Source organism: Cucurbita pepo, chromosome 17 (genome assembly GCF_057944985.1).
Source record: "Cucurbita pepo subsp. pepo isolate OVF chromosome 17, ASM5794498v1, whole genome shotgun sequence".
NCBI lineage: Eukaryota > Viridiplantae > Streptophyta > Magnoliopsida > Cucurbitales > Cucurbitaceae > Cucurbita > Cucurbita pepo.
The window spans coordinates 11,937,766-11,958,247 of NC_141814.1; the positions used below are offsets into that span (position 1 = coordinate 11,937,766).

Genomic DNA, 20,482 nt, shown 5'->3' on the forward strand with positions numbered 1-20,482 from the left:
TTTATTTATTTATTTTAAGCTGGGCTTTGATATAATTGTGGCTAATGATCTCTAGGTCTTGGATCTTTTAAATTTTTAATTTTGTGTTAAATAAGTTTTAAAATTTTAAAAAGGTAAAAAAACAAAAAAATATCTAAACTTTTAATTTTTAATTTTTGTTTTTTTTTATACATATATATATTCATTATATTGTTTAAGATTTAGAGATTTATTACATATTAAGTAAATTTTATATTTGATAGAATATTAAACTATCAATTTTGTTTTGGATAGGAGGGGGTTTAGAATATTAACGATTGAAAATTCAAGGGTTAAATTTGTAATTTCACCTAAATTTTACAATAGGTGACTTTCGTGAGTGTTTACATTGTCTATTTAGGGTGTGTAGGTTGGCTTGGGTTATTTTTTAAATTGAGTCGAGTTGTTTGGTTTATAAATTACTCAAATAACCTTTATTTACTTTATTTCTTCTATTTTTAAAAAATAAAAGTAGTTAGGTTTTCAAATATTTAATTAAAATTTGTAACTTATCTTTTTATATATATATATATACAATTTTTAAAATGACATTTTTAAATAGGTAAAAATTATTTTTAAGAGCAAGAGAATAATTAATAAAACTTGTAAAAATTAAAGAAATATAGATAAATATATGTATAATTGTATCATAAGCGAAATTTATACTTTAAGATTAACTGAATAGTAACTTATGGATCAACTTGAAATTATTTATAGAAGTTGATGAGGGGAATTTAAATTAATTGTAATTATATTGACTATTTTCAACTTTTATTTAATTTAATTTTCTAAATATTTCTTTTAACCTTTTCCTTTTGAAGATTTTGTTAGTATTATTAAATTCAATTGATTTGATTATTGGTTTGAATTTTGTTTAGGAATATGAACTTTTCCCTGGTTTTAATCCAAGTTTTTAAATATTCTGTTCTTAAGCTTAAGCTTCAAATTAAAGAGGATAAATACAAAAATTAGGACAATAATTTAAAAAAAAAAAAAAAACTAACTAAAATCATAAGCATATAAAATAGCCAAAACAAAAATGTATAAATATTTAAAGAAAAAAAAAAGGAACAAAGATTAAGAAAAATAATTCAATTTAATAATGATTAGAAGAAGCTTAATCAAAGTTATAAAGTTAAAAGACAACTCCTGAAATTGAAAATCATTCAAAACACAAGTTTCAAAATAACCCATGGAGTAATATAAGAAACTAGAAAAAAATGTGGGGAATAAAAATTTTTAAAAAATTTAAAATTTAAAAATTGTTTATTTATTTTTTTATTTTATTTATATAACCATGCCACTTCTATTGTGAAAATTACTGTTTTGCCCTTACACAAAACGACACAAGAAACCACGGTCGCTCTCTGCCATTTATTTGCTTCTACTAGTTTACAAACTCGGCCAACCATTCCTTTTTTTTTTTTCTATTTTATTTTAATTTTAAAAAAATTATAAGTCTAGTAAGTTAATTTTATAATTATATTTATTTGGTCTTAAATTTTTATTATTATTTCTAATAAGTTATTTAGTTTATATACGATAATATGACAGGATTAATATTTATTTAAAATATTGTATTTAATACGAGTGTTACGACTTTCGGTTAAACATTTCAAGTTTTAATTTTTTTTACTTCAAATATAATTTCTAATTATTTATCCAAGTTCAAATTTAAAGTAATATGGTTTGATGTCTCAATAAACGAGAAATACATGAATGAACCTAAACTATACATGAACGAGAGTAATTTTAAAAATATAATAGTCAATATATATATATATATATATTTTTTTTTTTTTTTTTTTATCGTTACTCTAACAATAAAGTTTGTCCACTTTGGCCTGTTACGTATCGTCATCAGCTGGTTTTAAAACGTGTCTACTATGAAGAGGTTTCTACACCCTTATAAGCAATGGTCCGTTCCCGTTTATATCCGTCGAAGGATCTCACAATCCACCCCTTTAGAATTTCAGTATCCTCGCTAGCACACTGTTTGGTATCTGACTCTGATATTATTTTGTATCGCTATCAGTCTCACGAATTTAAAACGCGTTCATTATAAAGATGTTCCACGCAATTAATAATTCAAACCATGAAATAAAAAAATAAATACATAATTGAGTGGAGAAAGAATGGGATTTTATATTATCAATTATTGAAGAAGAACATTATTAAAATTAAAAAAAAAAACAAAAGGGTATAAATGTAATTAACCACCACCCTTCCCTCCAACAAGCGCGAAAAGTAAAACAGCTGTAATGTTATTTTAGTAAATAATAGCAAAACCAAGGGCAAATAGTTTATTAATTTAATTGCTGTAATTTATTGAGGAGATCCAAAATTTGCCACCAAGAATCCCTCGTTATTATTTTCCAGCGAAGACTCTGTGAAGAAAAATCCAATCTAAGAGAGAGAAGTGACGGCCAAAACTAGAGAGAAAGAGAGAGAAAGCTTGAAGCCGGCATTAATGGCGGAGGAGAGTAGAGAAGAGAGAAAAGGAAGTAGTAAGGAGGAGGAAGACAGCGTCAAACTCTTTGTTGGACAAGTGCCGAAGCATATGACGGAAGATCAACTTCTGGCAATGTTCCAAGAGTTTGCACTTGTGGACGAGGTCAACATCATCAAAGACAAGACCACTCGCGCCTCTAGAGGTTTTTTCCTTCTTCTTTTCATTTCAACTTCTGTGTCTTTCGTTTTTACTTCGCTTAGTTTACATTTTCACTCACATTCTCTTTGTTAGTCGTGTTTCTCGTTTTTGATTTGTGGTTGGATTGATTCTGAGAGGAGTTTAACCGATTGACATTGTGAATTGATGTTGCGAACCCTAATTTTGTTGTGGTTGTGGTTTTGGTTTTTTTTTTTTTTTTTTTTTTTTTTGGTTGCTGCATTTTCAGGTTGCTGTTTTGTGATATGTCCTTCGAGGCAAGAGGCGGATAAGGCGGTCAATGCTTGCCATAGCAAGAAAACTTTACCTGGGGTTAGTGGAATCCGGACATTGTGTTCATAATTATTATAATTTATTTCTTCTCTCTCTCTCTCTCTCTCTTTATGTCTTTTATTTTTTCTTGTCGATAATGTTAATCAATGCAATTGATCGATTCGATAGAATTGGCCTTGTGCGTAATCGCTGCTATCGATAACCTAGAAGTTCTAAAAGTCTTGGCTTTTCTGTAAAAGCTGTTTTCTAGTTCCAGACTATTAAAAATGAACTCATTTGTCATAAGCGCTCAACATTTCTCATGGAGGCAACTTGAGCAGGACCTCTAAGCTTTATCTTTATATTTTTCTTTTGCTAAATTAATGCATTGAATTTTTTTTGTGACACCCCTGTACTTTAGCATTTCATGCACGGACATGCCCTTGCGATGAAAAAAAAAAAAAAAAGAAATGCCCCCTCTTAGAGAGTTGAGTCTTAAGTAAATAAGCTAAGTATACCCTTCATTGGAGTGGATCGACTTCTGATTCCTAAATTATGGCATTCTACCTAGATTTTGGAGCAATGATTTTCTGAAGTTATTATTCGGCTTGTGATTAACCTTCTAATGTGTCTACCTTAAAGTTATAGATGCTTTTTGAAGAGACTGTCACAAATAGTAATGTAACTTGTTGGTGTTCATTATGTGGGGAAGACTATGGGTTTCGATCGAATTCATCGATAATATATCACTAGTCACCATTTTTATGGCTAACATATGTCGAAATGGTTAAAATTTTTTGTGAACACCATTCTTTTCTATTTTTCTCTTTCCCTGGCCGTTGCACTAATTAATTTTGATCTTACAATCTGTCCTAAATTACATTGGACCAAATCAGAACTCAAATATGCGTAGTTAGTTTTTAGTCAATGAACCATAGTACTTCTAGGCTACCACAAATGCCTTTTAGTTTCTATTTCCAGTAACTCTGTAATTGAACAATGTTATTATTAAATTGAGTTGTAATGCCCCTCCTCGTCTATTCTTTCCAGGCTTCTAGTCCGTTGCAAGTAAAGTATGCAGATGGAGAGCTGGAAAGACTAGGTGTATTATCATGTCCTACTTACATATTTCATCTAAATGATGGTTCCTAATATCCATCACCTACCTTGCCACTTATAATGATCTTGTATATTATCTTGCTAAAAGATTAGTGTTAGTGCATATGGATATTAATGGTTGATTATTTCTGAAAAGAGCAGAACATAAACTCTTTATTGGGATGCTTCCAAAAAATGTATCAGAGGATGAAGTTTCTGGTCTTTTCGCTCAATATGGAACTATAAAAGACTTACAAATCTTAAGAGGTTCACAGCAGACAAGTAAAGGTAGTTTTTGGTTTGTTTCAGCTTGATTTTAGTTGAAGTTACGAAAGATATCGCACATTCGATTGTATCTTCACCATTAGCTCCATACGTTGCTCGAGTTCAGGTTGTGCATTTTTGAAGTATGAGACGAAGGATCAAGCTGTTGCAGCACTCGAGGCTATTAATGGAAAGTATAAAATGGAGGTATGTAAATTGTCTCTTGGTCGTGTCGGGTTAATTTTCTATACCTATTGGATCCTTTTATTATTAGACCATATCTTTCTCTCTCTTCTCTCTCTCTTGTGATTATTATGGTGGGTCAACTACAAGTCACTATAATTGATTTTTGAAAATTTAGCTCACGAACAAGAAGTTTAATGTGGATGTAGACAGATGTTTAGCTTTTCCTTTTTATACTCTTGGAAATATTCACAGGAGGTCAATACCAAAATCATTGTAATCGTAGAACTGTCCTAATTTCCTTTTTCACGTTGTTGATATTCTGTGGTCACTTCAAATATTTTCAGACATTTTCACAACATTTTAGAAAAAATATATTGCTCGCTTTTTTTATGTTGAATCCTATTATTCTTGGGAATACTGATGATTTTATTCCACGCACTCAAGATCATCTCATGGAAAACATTTATGAATGGGGATTTGGTATTGCAGTAATATTTTAGTTGATTGACAATGTTTCATACTCAGTCCAGCTACATCTATGAATAAAGAAGGCAATCAAGGTGTCTGATAAGGATATTTAAATTTGTATTCATAGCATTGCATTGCTTAAACTTGCATAAAACTTGCATAAAACTTGCATAAAACTTGCATAAAACTTGCATATTCTTGCCATATCTCTTCATCTTTTCCTTTCCCCAATTTCTTGGGACTTTATTCCTTTTATTCTTCCATTGATCTTATTGTTCTTATTTTTTTTTTTTAGTACATTTTGTAATGGATGCATGGAACTAATGGTCATGCTCATGCTAGCAGGATGGAATTCTCTTTGATAATCAAATTCATTGTACCTGTAACAAATTAGGATTTTTTTCAGTAAGGAATTAGCCAGTCAAATTCGTTGAGCCCTCTTGCACATATATTATAGCTATCCTGCGTTCCAGTAAGTATGATAGTCTGTCATGTTCCTTACCGCAATGAAAGGATGGATGACTATGAATGTACAAATATAATAACAAAGGTGCAAACCATGTAGGCATTATGGATCTGATTGTGCGTTTCTTTCTACCCAGGGATCCAGTGTCCCTTTGGTTGTTAAATGGGCTGACACAGAGAAGGAAAGGCAGGCTCGAAAGGCTCAGAAAGCTCAATCGCTGGCCTCTCTTAATGCAGACCCCCAACATCCTTCACTATTTGGAGGCATGCCGCTGGGTTATATTCCGCCATATAATGGCTATGGTTATCAGGTCAGTTTCACGATGGAATTATTGTTGGGCTTCTTCTTCAGTATGTATGTGTGCCTTGTGCAAGGCTTTCTTGTTTTATTTTCTATCTTTCCTACTTTTATTATTATTGCGGAGAGGTCTGTGTTGCCTTTGTTCTTTGGTTGTCATGTAATTGAAAAGAACGCCATTCACATCTCTTTTAAAGTACAGTAGCTACTAATGAATGTTATCAATTAGATACCTGATCCATTGTTTTAATATTGAACGGTTTTTATCTTCACGTTCATAATCGAACATTTTTACATTGAAATATGAGGTTTGCCAATGATAATCTCCACTTTCTCTTTGTAGGCTCCGGGAAGTTATGGGCTTGTGCAATATCACCTACCTCCGGTGCAGAATCAATCTGGTTTCCCAAATATAATACCCCAAGGTAATGCAATGCGTGGGATCCCACCTGATCTGAGCCCAGGTATGGTCAATAGGAATTATGGCATGCCTCCAGCAAATTACGTTGGCTCCGCCTATCCTGCAGTTCCAGGTCTTCAGCATCCCATGGCATACCCTGGAGGAATGATGAGTCCTGGGGCTGTTAGCAGTTCACCTGGTTCAGGGCCACTTACTGGTGGGAAGAATAACTCTCCAATATCTAGTTTCGGTCAAGGCTCGGGGAGTCAAATTGAAGGTAGTTATTTCTGTTCCTTTCAGACCTTGATTTACTGATTGGTTTGAGTTTCTGGTAATCACGGCTTACTATTTTTTCCCCTCTAGGTCCCCCTGGTGCCAATCTTTTTATTTATCACATACCTCAAGAATATGGTGACCTGGAGCTTGCTAATTCTTTTCGAGCTTTTGGCCAAGTTTTGAGTGCTAAAGTATTTGTTGACAAAACATCTGGAGCTAGCAAATGTTTTGGTGAGCATGGTTGATACCTTTAAGTAGCAGCAATTATGCTGTGCCCAAATTTTTGGAAATGAAAGCATTTTGACTAGTTCTATTCTGTATTTTGTTGCCTGGAGAGATCTAACCTTGTTCCATCCACAGGGTTTGTGAGTTACGATTCCACTGAGGCTGCTCAATCTGCGATTAGTATGATGAATGGATTCCAATTAGGTGGAAAGAAATTAAAAGTTCAGCTGAAGAGAGACAACAAACAGAGTAAACAATATTGATTCTTCGTAAAGACAGCGAAGTTGTCTACCACGTGCTTACATGGAGGGCCTAAATGCATGACATTTATTCCATTATTAACTCATCTTAGGGTGGATTTGGGACGGTCTATGGTTAAAATTCATTACTCCATTCTGCCTGTGATTGCATCATCAGATGAAATCAAAGATACTCGTAATTCATGGTTCGGCCCTGTCGATACAATTTGTAATTTATATATTATGGAAGATTAACATTCTTTAATTGATTCTTCCAGGACATCTGTTGATTGTATGTATAATACAGTGTAATTATAAATGATCTCCTGATTCTTTTAGGTTTATTGATTTGATATTGCTGAATTTGATGGGTTATTCTGGTTACTTGTGTTTTCTAAAAGAAAACCATATCTAGCTCGCAGTATTGTGTGTAGTGCTTTCAATCATACATCTATTTTTTTCTGGAACAAGCAGTTGAAACAGCAAGTTTGAGAGCATTAAAGGTATGCTGTTATTGAATATTATTATGTAAATTTTGTCAAACTTCATTGGAAGCATCCTTGTGTTTGAAAAGATTAAGATCTATTTGTTTATCTGTAATTGTGTTGGGCAAGTTATAATCTTGTGTTCTTGTGCAGAAATGAAGTTAACAACACCGAAGAGACGCATGGAGAAAGGACCGGTGCATGCTTGAAGGAGTCGAGTCGAGAAGAAAATCTCCAATCCAAGCTTCCTCTACTTAGCGGATCCAAAGATCAAACACAGCGCATTTTAGCCAAACGCGCATTAAAGGTCATGAAGTTCATCTCGTTCCTTACTACTTTTCTTTTATCTTTCACTTATGAGTAGCTAAGTCTTTAAAGGTTTACTTCGTGACGCTCTTTATTTGGAAAACGTGCATGAAGGATCTCTCGACCTCTTAGTTATTTTCTTCTTGCATTGCTCCGTTTCATTTGGTCAACCAAAGTGAAGTATCAGCATACATATAGCATTGAAAGGATTAGAGCATGCGAGTTATAGTAATGTCTACTTGAGTGTTTTAGACGTAAAACATCCACTTCTAAGTCAGAAATAGGTCGGTACATGACTCGGTTTCATTGCATGCATACATTCAATGACGTCGTAAGCTTAACACCGATTGGTTCATACATGTGACCTTGGTGCCTTTATTTTGTAAACTCAAAACCCTTTGATCACAAAACATGTTTCCCATTTCAAACAGATGCCAGTGGAAGATCCCCATTTCATTCGGGTTTCTTTTGATTTTTCTTTAATTTCTTGAGTCAATGAATCTCTTAGTCTTTGTTGATCAATTTTGATTTCTTCTCTAATTATGTGTGGTTGGTTCTTTGTAGCTTCCTTGCAAATACTATTCTTTGTAATGTCAGATTTCGGTCGGACGTATCAAAGGGAGAAGAAATTGTGATCCGGGGTTGGCTCAAATATTTCGTTAGAATGTTCGATAAAAATAAAATATTTGAGGCCTCACCAAATTGGCATCACAGAGCAGTCAAGCTCATAATTATCATCGATCTAAAAGAAGAAAAAAATAAATAAATTATATCTCTAAACTTTTAAGTTTATATCAATAAAATTTTAAACAAGTAGTTTTATTAATTTCAAAATGACTTAAATAAAATTATTCTCTTAAAATTTTACCAGATAAACCACTCATATTAATCATAATTGTTATTATTTATTTGATTTTAGCATTTTTTTCTAATATTATTTCAACAAAGAGTTTAAACTAATAAAGTTTAATGTTTTAATAAAAATCGTTATAATAATATATTTTGTTGTGGATTAGGAGAGTCAAATTTAATTAATTTAATTATATATAATTTTTATAATTTTTTTTTAATTTATGAATTCAATTATTTTTAAATCTTATACAAATTTAGATTATAAAATGGGTATTTGAAGAATAATTCGTTTCATTTAAAAAAAAAAAATTGATATTTTTTCTTTGACTAAAATAAGAAAAAACTATTTTGCAATAGGTGGGTATTAACTTTATTAAATATCCAACTTTGTTTAAAGAATATTGTATAATATTTTAATAAGTTCAAAAGTTAGCTATTAAATTAGTTAAATTGTTATTTCCCAATAAATAATTGCATTAATAATATGAGAAAATGTGATGTGAGTAATTTACTATATTAATTTGATTGGGATGTATCATTAATATTAATCCAATAATTATTAATTGTATTTAAAAGTCTAATTTAAGTTTCCTAGTTTTTAAAATTGACTTCTATTCAAAATTAGAAAAAAAATAAATAAAGTAATTATCACGACTTTGAAAAATGACCGAATATGGTCAATGATACCTTAAAAATTGACCCAAAAATTTCACGTAACTCAATTTTTTTTTACCACTAAGACTTATTTTACATTTTGATTGCAAAATAAATAAATAAATATTTTAAGAAGGTCTTTCTAAAATTCCCCAAAAAAAATGCCAACATAAATTTCTTAGTTATAAAATAATAATAATAATAATAATAATAAATAATAGTTTTAAATTTTATTTTGAATTATTTAATTTATTAGATCTTAAATTTATATAAACTTACTTTATCAATTAATTAGATCTGATACATTTTGTAAAAATAAGTTTATAAAAGTTTTAATAGACGAGTAAAAAAAATAAAAAAAAAATCTTATTAAAATTTCAAAAAAAAAAATACAATTTTTTAAATTTAAATATTATATAAAAAAGAAAGCTACGAATAAGCAAACACAACATAAAAAATAAAAATAAATAAATAAATAAATATCTCAATTAAATCATAAATTGTTTATATATTATTTATATATTTATTGTAACCTAACTAGTTAGGTTATGGTGTTTGAAAATTTAAATTTAAAATTTAAATTATAATACTGAAAAAAGAAAAAGAAAAAGAAAATAAATTAGAATTATGTATATTAAAAATAAAAAAAAGGTTAGAAAAGAATTGAAATGTCCGCATCTTTCCAGATACTATCATTTTACCTAATTTGAAGAATTTGTCTTTTCCTGTCACATCAATATATTTATTTATTATTTATTCAAAATACCAAATTAATGCATAAAATTAATTGGGTTTTTTATTTTATTTTCGACCTTCTACAATTATATATATATATATATATATATATATATATATATATATATATATATATATATGTAAAGTTCTACTGGTTGATTAAATAGGGTCGGGATCTGTCTTACTCAAGTGAATTCGACCTGATTCACTGCCTACATGCCCTTTACGCCAGGCAATTCGAAGAACACTTGCCCCCTGTGTTATTGCGATTGTTGGCACGAAGTTAGTCGAAGTGTGCACTCGATGAAAGAGCTTTACGAATGACATTGCCCTTCTTCACTCACGCGATATTGCTAGAACGGGCTTTCACCCATTGTCCAAGATTCTCCACTGTTGCCACAGGGGAACGAGTTTTCAATGGGTATGAATACATATATTTACCCTAAATAATTTATTTGAAATTAATATTTTTAAAAATATCTATAAAAAAAATAGAGAAAGATTCTTCGAGAAACCCGATCCGTTCAAAAATATTTGAGGAGATATGGTAGAAATTGGTGGTGGGGACCGGGGTCCTCGTCTCGCTCTCTACGCACGTCTTATTAAAAAAAAACCTCGAATCACATTAGTTAATGATGTCGTTGGTTATGCAATAAAATATATATATATATATATATATATATATATATATATATATATATAATATAGCCCTAATTTGGTCACTTACCTTTTGATTGAATTTGATGCGAACTGGTTTTCAAATGCTTGGTTAATAAGCATGTGCATGTTCGGTAGGTTTCATTGACTAAACATCCACCGTCCAGATCCTGCCACGTGTAATTTACGATAAGCCGTTGCTTCACGTTTCTGAAGAAAGCAAAATGACCAAAATGGACATCCTTTTTCTGCTGCCTTCAAGAAACAAAAAAACGAAAATAGGTCAAAAACCACGGACTTCATTTATTTATTTAATTTTAGTTGTTTTCTAGTTACATCCATATATTATTTAATTCAAATTCAAATTTAACATTTGATCATCTCGATATTCCCTGATATGATCACATTACTTCACAAATCAGCACGAGTCTTTTTAATATGTTTTGTCTTTACTTTGAAAATTCCTAGAATGTCACCTAACATAGAATTATTTTAAGTAAAACATGTTTACCTGTGAAGTTCTTAAGATTGCTCGAGTGAAAAGGAAGGTACATTTTTTAGTATAGATAGTGATTTTTAATTCTTTTAAATCTTTTATTAGTCATCTTATACTTGTTTTAATTCGGATGTGGTCTCAATTCATTTATGTACTTCGTTGTTACTTGGGTGTCGCAACATAGTTTTTTTTAGCTCTACGTAAATTGTTGAGGATTATTGGGAGTAAGTCACACATTGGTTAATTTAGTGGAAGATCATGGGTTTATAAGCAAGGAATACTATGTCCATTGGTATGAGGCCTTTCGAGAGAAGCTTAAAACAAAGTCATCAGAATTTATACTTAAAGTGGACAATATCATACCATTGTAGAGAGTCGTGATTCTTAACATAAATTGAACCCTTGAGCTCTAAGATGCCTTATCAGTGGGGAAAAGTAAAATTTAAGGGCAGTAAAAAGTATTGAGGAGAAAAAATTGTGTATTTAGAGGTTGAAATTGAAAAAGAAAATAGCTGAAAATGACTTCAATTATTTGTCCCAAAAAAAAAAAAGGTGAGTTTTGACGGTTAAATTCATCTTTTAATTTCACTTTTAAACTGATTTCCATTTTTACCCTTCTAGGGCTTCGTGGAAGTCTTCACTTTAATAAATTACCTTAATAAATAAGCACGTTCTCAATGGTTAATTTTACGTAACAAATACGGTATTTATTTAATCTCTTCACATTATCTCATTTAATTAATTATTATTATTCTTTTTGATAATATAGATTTCGGCCTTCATATCATTAATATTCCGTGACGTGACAATCATAATATAAGATATATATATATATATATATATAAATAATATTGGTCGTTTTCTTGTCTAATTTTAGTTTATTTAGTTATTTATCACATCACCTTAATTTAGCTAAATTTTATTTAGTTTTCCAATTATTAAAAAAACATCCATAAAAAATATATTTAGAGACTAAATTAAAAGCCTAAGATTTTTTTAGTATGTAATAATTTTTATTTTTTAAAATATATTTATAAAAAAAAAATCAAAGTAGTCTTCTAATATTTTCACCAATTTTTTTAATATATATATATATTTCAAAACATGTACATTCCAAAATCATACTTCATCTAGAATCAAAATTTTAAATAATAAGAATAATAATAATAATAATAAATAAATAAAATTGAATTGAGAATGATTGTTTTGTCTTATTTATTTAAAGTGAAAAAAATAATAATAATAATAAATAAATAAATTCTTTAAAAGAAAAAGAAATTCTAATTCAATTTCTTCATAATATTAAATTTATTCTTTTAAGGCCATCATTTTCCTTCTAGAAGCTCCTTTGCATGTTCATTCCTTTCACAAGTTGCCTTTTCCAATATTATATATATATATATATTTATATATTATTTTTCTTTTTAAAAAAAAACCCCTCTTTTTACACCAACTTTACAAGATGACCCACTAAATTATTTATAATCTCAAGGGCAGCCCATTTCTTTTGTTCAACTTTGAAGGCTTTACTTTATATAAATAAGCCTTAAGCACACCACACCCTCCATTTGTTAATAATTGTAATACAAAGACAACTTCTCTTTCTCTTTCTCTTTCTCTTTCTCTTTCTCCCCTTCCTTTTCCCTCCCATTTTATCATTATGCTCTTCAACTTCCATCCTCACTATTTTGCTCGTGATCACATCGATGATTTTTCATCTTACATGCTCTTCGAGGCATCTGGCGACTCGGAGGTCGACTCCCTGGCTGACCTTGGAGGCTCAACTACCACCACCTTGAATTTGGTGGAGTTTAACGATGCTGAATCTTGCACGGATGATACTCCTGATTTGTATGATGAACTTGTGAGATATGAAAATGAGAGTGAGGCGGAGGCGGAGGAGGAGGACGAGGAGGACGAGGAGGACGAGGACGAGGGGATGTTTGAGAATGATGGGGTGGTGGAAAGCAAGGCAATTGGATTCACAACAAGCTCAAGTGCTTCAATTGATTCAACTAAGGAGTTCAAAATGGTTAATGATGTGGAAAAAAACAGGTTGTTTTGGGAGACTTGTTTGGCATCATAGCATCTCCCTAATTATTATTATTATTTGGTTCTTTTTTATGAGGCCATTTTTCTACCCTCCTTCCTTTCTTCCAATGTTGTTGAAAGGGTTGTTCTAAAGTAAACAAACCAAAACTTTTGGTTTTTTCCAAGTGTGTTCTTTTTTTTCTGGCCTCATTTGGATTGAACCCTCAGAAAAAGGGTAAAATTCAACTTCCTTCCTTCCTTCCTCCTTTGATTGTGCTCGGTTGGTGGCCGTCCTAGTTTGAATTCATCATTTGACCTTGTTATTATTAACTATTGTCTTGGTAAGCTATTTTAAGATCTCACGTCGGTTGGAGAGGAGAACAAAACATTCCTTGTTAAGGTGTGAAATCCTCTCCCTAGCAAACGTGTTTTAAAATTGTGAGGTTGACGATAATACGTAACAGACCAAAGCAGACAATATCTACTAGTGTAGGCTTGCTGTTATAGTGGTATCAGAGCTAGACATCGGACGGTGTGCTAGCGAGGACGCTGGCCCCCCAAGGGAAGGTGGATTGTGAGATCTCACATCAGTTGGAGAGGGGCGCAAAACATTCCTTTAAAAAATGTGGAAACCTATTCCTAGCAGACACGTTTTAACCCCTAAGGAAAATCCAAAAAGAATAATAATGTATGCTTGTGGTGGATTTGGGTTGTTACAACTATTATGTCACCAACTAAGTAGACTCTAATTCCTCTTGTTAGGATAAATTGTTTCCCTTTGCTCTTTAGCACACAGGGTTAACGGCCGTTTTCAACGGTTGTAAAAGCAATTCAGCTTGAACCCGAATCGTTTCATGCCTAAAGTTATCTAGAGATTATGGAGTTTGGTAACCTTAAGATACCACTGAAACTGTAATTTCATCTAACAAGCTTACACGGTTCATAAACCAGAGATTTTCGAGGTTAAGTTCGTTTAGGTTACAGAAACATCACTTTGAACTACGGCAAAGAAATGCATATCTAGAAGTATTGTCATCGTCGGCCGTGAGAGCTGTTAGACGCAGCGATCAGATCTATTGTGAATTTCTAATCAATTAGCTAGGTAGAAAGGTATTCTAGCAACTCAAACCCACCGCTACTTGATATTGTCATCTTTGGGCTTTTCCTTCAAGGTTTTTAAAATGCGTCTGCTAGAAAGAGGTTTCCACACCTTTGTAAAAAATGTTTCGTTCTTCTCTCCAACCGACGTGCATCTCATAGGTACCATCTCATCCACCACAAGTACCTCTAAATACTTTCATAACTCAAATTCTACCTTGTAGTCATATTATCTAACTAACTAAGAATTTCTGGAAATCATATAAGAACTAATCATTTTCTAGAGGTTCAAGATCTATCAAACTAGACAGCAGAAGCAATTCATTAACCACTCTATAAACTTCTAAAGAATGAGGATGAGAATTATCAGCAACTAAGAATTCATGAAACGTACCTCCAACCTCTATCAAGCTATGCCCAGGAACCTTCTTGACTCCTCTTTCTCTCATCATCCTTCTCACCATTCTCACATCGTTCCATCTCTTCCCATCAGCACAAATATTCGCCAAAAGAGTATAAATCCCACTGTCCTCGGGATCCAATTCCAAAAGCTTCCCAGCTGCTAACTTAGCCATTTCCACATTCCCCTGCTTCCTACAAGCATCAAGCAAAGCTCCCCAAGCCCCTTCACTTGCTTTCATCGGCATCTTCGATATTAGCTCGTAAGCTTCTTTCAACAACCCAACTCGACTAAACAAATCCACCATACAAGCGTAGTGTTCCCTCTTTGGCTCTACTCCAAAGGTATTCTCCATGCTTTCGAAATGCTCCCGACCTTTCAAAACAAACCCACCGTAACTGCAAGCTGATAGAACGCCGACGAAGGTGATGTGATCTGGTTCTAGTCCCGAGCATTTCATTTGATCAAACAGAGTGAGAGCTCTCTTGGCATGGCCATGAGATGCATACGCAGATATCATTGTGTTCCAAGAAACTAGATTTTTCTCGGGAATGGAGTGGAAGAGCTTTGCAGCTGCATCAATGCTCCCACATTTGGCATACATGTCCATAACTGCATTGTTCAGAATCAAACTCAATTGAATTCCCATTTTATTGACATGGTTGTCGTGAATCCATTTGCCCATTTCTAAGCATCCCAATTGGCCACAAGAAGAAAGCACACAGACCAAAGTGTCCTCGGTTGGAACCAATCCGACAACATCCACCATGTTGTGAAATAGCTTCAAAGCTTCCATTGGCTGACTGTTTTGGGAATAACCAGCAATCATAGCATTCCAAGAGACAATATTTCTCTCAGGCATTTCATCAAACACCTTCCTTGCAGCTACCAAATCTCCATTTTTAGCAAGTCCATTAAGCAAGCTAGTCCAAGAAAAAACATCCCTTCTTTCCATGTTGTCAAAAATCTGTCTGGCAGTTACTAAACAGCCACATTTCACATACATATCCAACATGGTATTGACCAAATTAACACTGGAGCTTATGTTCTTCCTTTTTATGAGTTCATGAAGTGACCTCCCCATTACATAATCTCCCTTCTGTGAGCAAGCAGAAAGCAAAGCAATCATAGTGACCTCATTCGGCTCGACATTACTCGACAACATCAAATCGAATAACATTATAGCCTCATCCAAACAATTGTTCGTTGTGTACCCGTTGATCATCGTCGTCCAAGTAACAACATCCTTCACAGAACTTTCATCAAACACTTGGCGTGCAAAACCAATACACCCAGTTTCAACATAGTACTGAATCAATCCATTTTGAACCAGCAATTCAGAACCAAACCCCAACTTCCAAATCACAGAATGCACCGCCATTCTTACGGCTTTCCCGGCAAATTGGCCGCACACCTTGAGCGCGGAAACAAAGCTCCCACAGTCCAATTCGACGCGATTCCGAATCATTTGCCGGAAAAACAAGAACCCCATTGAAGGGCATCTAGCTCTGCAATAACCCTTAATCATCGTATTCCACAAAAAGCAATTAGGGTTTTCAATTTGAGCGAAAACGAGATGGGCATAATGAATGTCACCGGCATCGGAGAGAGCACAAAAGGCTACGACGCGGCTGGCCGGGAAGATTTGGTTCATGAGGCCAGTGCAAGTCATGTGAGCTTGAATTTGCTTCAAATGAAACATGGAAGAGCATGATTGTAAGATCAGAAGAGTTGGGTTGGTAATGAAGACATTGGTGAGCGAATTCCATTTGGGTTTTCCGGCGGCTGCCGATGATGAGAGTGGTCGGAAAGAATGGAGGATTTTGAAGGTGAATTTGAGCGGGAAGATTGAAAATCGAGATGGGTTTTGAACGGAAGAGAAGAGGGGTTTCATTCATACGGAGATTCGTGCATTAACACTCGAGGAAGTGGAGTTCAGTATGAACATCAACAACTTGGATAAGCCCCCTACAAAAAATTAAAGTAATAAATAATTCGAGTCGGTACCAACATAATTCAAAGAATAAGGCATTTGTTATTAATTTAAATGTCCATATTTCGTTCTCCACTCATATTGGAACAAGAAAATAATGTGAAAATCCAATTAAAAATAATTCGAAAATAACTCGTTAAAGTGGAAGGTACATTGAACACACAAGCCTACAAAATTGACCATTTTCCAATTCCACCATATCTTGAAAACAACCATAATATAATTTAATATAATTTAATACAAATAATAAATGCAAGGAAAATATTTTCAATTACATAAAAATAAACATGTGTGTTGGATAAGGATTTAAAATAAAAATACCTAAAAGAAGCCAGATGGATATATTCATAATTATTTAAATTAATAATCAAGTTCTTTTCTTTCCCTATGCATTATAGAATTTATTATTGATATTTATATTTACATAGTTTTCTTTGCTTTTAAATTCATTTTCATAATGAATGAAAAACTTAGGAAATTACGAAATTACACACATATATAAATAAGTTTTCTAAAATTTATTTATCCACACAAGAGCTAACATCCTCCTAAAAATACAAATAAAGATCATATTTTATCTAGCTAATGAAGTGGAATAGTACCAGAGACTGGAGGTGTTCATATGATCTTATGTATCGTCATTAGCCTCACGGTTTTAAAACGTGTCTGCTAGGAAGAGGTTTCAACACCCTTATAAGACATGCTTCAGGGCTCGCTGTTAGGGAGAGGTTTCAACATCCTTATATAAGACATGTTTCAGGGCTCAACCTGAGATCTTTAAAGAGACTAGAGGTGTTCAAATGACCTTATATGTTGTCATCAACCTCACGGTTTTAAAACGCGTCTGCTAGGGAGAGGTTTCAACACTCTTATAAGACATGCTTCAGCGCTAACTGCTAGGGAGAGGTTTCAACACCCTTATATAAGACATGCTTCAGGGCTCAACATGAGATCTTCAAAGAGATTGGAGGTGTTCAAATGACCTTATATATTGTCATCGTGAGATTTGCTAGGGAGAGGTTTCAACATGTTTATAAGACATGCTTCAAGGCTCAGCATGGGATATTCAACCGATGTAGGATCTCACAATCCACCCTTCTTAGGGGCTCAGCATCATCGCTAACATGCATACCGCTCGGTGACTAGCTCTAATACCATTTGTAACAGCCAAAGACCATAGCTAGCAGATATTATCCGCTTTAACCCGTTACATATCGCCGTCAGTCTCACAATTTAAAAATGTGTTGCTAAGGTGAGGTTTCTACACCCGTATAAGGAATGTTTTGTTTCTCTTCCCAACCAACGTGGAATCTCTACCCTTAGAACTCCACAAATTCGACTTACCCAGCCCAAATGGCATTTCAAGTTGACTAGGACGAACAAAAAATAATAATAATAATAAAATAAAAAATAATCTAAGAGATTATTAGATTTTTGAATATATAAATCTCAAACCAAAACCACTCCCGTTATATTAGGGCATTATAAATGAAGAAACCAACTTGATGTGCCCTCTATAATATTTAAAAACATAGAAAACTATTTCCAAATACCGTCTAATAAAAATTTCAACCTATAATTTGGTAATTTACCAATCATTATACAAAATGAGACCCATCCTATTGTCCTGTTTTTAGAACGAAGAACACTATTAAAAAATTCAACACAAAAATAAATTAATAATAAAGAAAAGTCTTAATCCTTGTCCTATCAGATGAGACCCAGACCACCCACCATGCCATAATTTAATCATGCTTCTTCTAATCAACAATCTGAGTCTTTATGAATCGTTCCCGTTCATTTGAACAGTCAAAGATCAAGAAAGAAATGAAGAGAGAATTGTTTTTGTTCAGATGAATGTTCATACCTGGGGTTTCTTCCATTGATTTTTCATGTTCTTGATGTTCTTCCATTGGCTTGGGATTTCTGAGATTTTCCCGAGAAAATTTTATCTCTCCTGCAGGAAAAAAAAATGGACAGATTAGTGAAGCCTGATGTGAAGGAAGTGGAATTTTGTTTCACGAAAGGAGAAAAGTGTAGCGCAACTTTCACACTCGCAAATCTGATGCACACCATGTCTGTTGCAGTTTGTTTAACTTCATCGAATCCTTCTGTTTTTTCGTTTTCGCAAGATTTCTCTGTGATTCCGCCGCTTTCTTCTTCTTCCTACACCATTTCCTGCAAGTCCTCAGATCAACCTCCTCTCAGTAATCCGTCGGACAAAATCTCCGTCCGATCCGCCATGGTTCCGATCGGAAATGCTCACACCGACGACCTCCGCCTCTTGTTCTCCAAACCTGGACGCCATATTTTCAAGGATGCTTTGTTGCTCATCTCCTTCGTAGGTCCTGATGTCGTTGAATTTCTGATTTCGCACCATAATCGAATCACGGAGTTGAGTTTTCTTCTTAACAAAGCGATTTCTAGTTGTACGAAGTCTCAATTGACTGCGTTGATGGAACCGGCTATTTTGTCCGGGAAATTAGGGTTAGTTTCTGCTCTGGTTGATGCTGGTGTAGACGTCAATGTCAAGGATTCTCTCAAACGGTCAATGATGTCGCTAGCTGTAAGGACAGGGAAGATCGATATCGTGAAGCGATTGATTGATTCGCACTGTCAAATCGATTTCTCTGTCGATTTGGTTTTACACATAGCGGCATCGATGAACCGCGTCGATTTCATGGAGCTACTAGTCAAAAAATTTCCCGACATACCAGTAAATTCCATCGATTCCAACGGTCGTACTCCGATCCACACCGCGGCGGATCGAGGTCACGTTGAGGCAATACGTTTCCTCCTTTCGATTGGCGGAAATCCAGAGGCGGTGGATCGGAACAAATGGACTCCGCTACATTCCGCGGCGGCGGAAGGACATTTCGAAGCCGTGGAGTATTTTCTAAACTGCTCAAACGTGAAATACGCGGTGAACTCCGACGGAAAAACAGCATTCGCACTCGCATCGGAGAACGGACACACAGATCTATTCGATTCGTTGAGATTAGGCGACGCATTGCACAGAGCGGCGAGAGCCGGCGATGTTCGAGGTCTAAGAAGCTGCGTGGCGGCGGGAGCAAAGATAAACGGAAAGGATCAGAACGGATGGACGGCTCTGCACAGGGCAGCGTTCAAAGGCAGAGTCGAGTGCGTCAAGGCGCTGCTCGAGCACGGAGCGGATACGGACGCCATCGACGACGCCGGATACACGCCGCTGCGGTGCGCCGTGGAGGCCGGGCAGGAGGAGGTGGCTCGGGTACTGCTAGCGAGTGGTGCGGAACCGAGTCCGTTGAAATGTCTGAGAAGGGATTTGGCTGTTTCCGGTAGACAGATTTCATCTCTGTGCTGTGGAAACTGAGAAGATGAAGAAGATGAGATTGAAGGGAAGAAGAAGGCTGTTCTTCAATCTGATCTTCGCCGTTCTCCATTGTTTTTTCAATAATTTAGCCTTGTTTTTCAGTTCAATCTGTAAATTGAATTTGTAATTTTCCTCGAAGAAATTGAGGAAAATAAGCCATTGGTGTTTGATTTTGGTAGGATTTTCCTAATTCAATGTACATAATTTATGTATGTATAGACTTAGAACAGTCTACCTGTACCTACCTTAAATGGAGAAGAGATTCCATATTTACCCGGGAAATGCCTTAAATAGAGAGGAGATTTCATATTTACACCGAGAATGGAATGGGGTGGGTGTATAAAAAAACATTTTTTAATTAAATAAATGGGACCCAAAAAATATTATATTTTTCGTGACTTTTAATATAAATATTTTTCAACATATATATATATATATATATATATATTTAAAATTAAATTAAAATAATAAAAGTTAATTTTGAGATTCTAACATTTTTTTTATTAAAAAATGAAAACCATTCCTCCTTTCCTAAATTAGGGAATCACGTGGACTCATTCTAGACT

The 20,482-nt window shown here is 33.8% G+C and overlaps 3 protein-coding genes and 1 long non-coding RNA gene across 4 annotated transcripts; 3 read left to right on the forward strand and 1 right to left on the reverse strand.

The window, feature by feature from the left end:
* Positions 1–2,361: 2,361 nt before the first annotated feature.
* Positions 2,362–7,210, forward strand: LOC111778877 (RNA-binding protein BRN1-like). The gene is made up of 9 exons (XM_087119139.1): positions 2,362–2,672; positions 2,916–2,998; positions 3,989–4,040; positions 4,199–4,324; positions 4,428–4,507; positions 5,557–5,730; positions 6,061–6,394; positions 6,481–6,624; positions 6,754–7,210. The coding sequence occupies exons 1-9, from the start codon at positions 2,489–2,491 to the stop codon at positions 6,879–6,881; spliced, it is 1,305 nt and encodes a 434-aa protein (XP_086975265.1). The 5' UTR covers positions 2,362–2,488; the 3' UTR covers positions 6,882–7,210.
* Positions 7,211–7,350: 140 nt separating this feature from the next.
* Positions 7,351–8,170, forward strand: LOC147787667 (uncharacterized). Its single transcript, XR_015413365.1, has 2 exons — positions 7,351–7,649; positions 8,080–8,170. It is a non-coding gene; the product is annotated as an uncharacterized LOC147787667 (long non-coding RNA).
* Positions 8,171–12,496: 4,326 nt separating this feature from the next.
* Positions 12,497–18,521, reverse strand: LOC111778325 (pentatricopeptide repeat-containing protein At2g22410, mitochondrial). Its single transcript, XM_087119067.1, has 3 exons — positions 18,432–18,521; positions 14,566–16,539; positions 12,497–12,886 (listed from the first exon to the last, which is right to left on the reverse strand). Exons 2-3 carry the CDS (start codon positions 16,463–16,465, stop codon positions 12,762–12,764), a joined length of 2,025 nt encoding a protein of 674 aa, XP_086975193.1. The 5' UTR covers positions 16,466–16,539; positions 18,432–18,521; the 3' UTR covers positions 12,497–12,761.
* On the forward strand, positions 18,518–20,191 carry LOC111778327 (protein VAPYRIN-LIKE-like). Its single transcript, XM_023658078.2, has one exon. It carries the CDS (start codon positions 18,537–18,539, stop codon positions 19,914–19,916), a length of 1,380 nt encoding a protein of 459 aa, XP_023513846.2. The 5' UTR covers positions 18,518–18,536; the 3' UTR covers positions 19,917–20,191.
* The last annotated feature ends 291 nt before the right edge of the window (positions 20,192–20,482 follow it).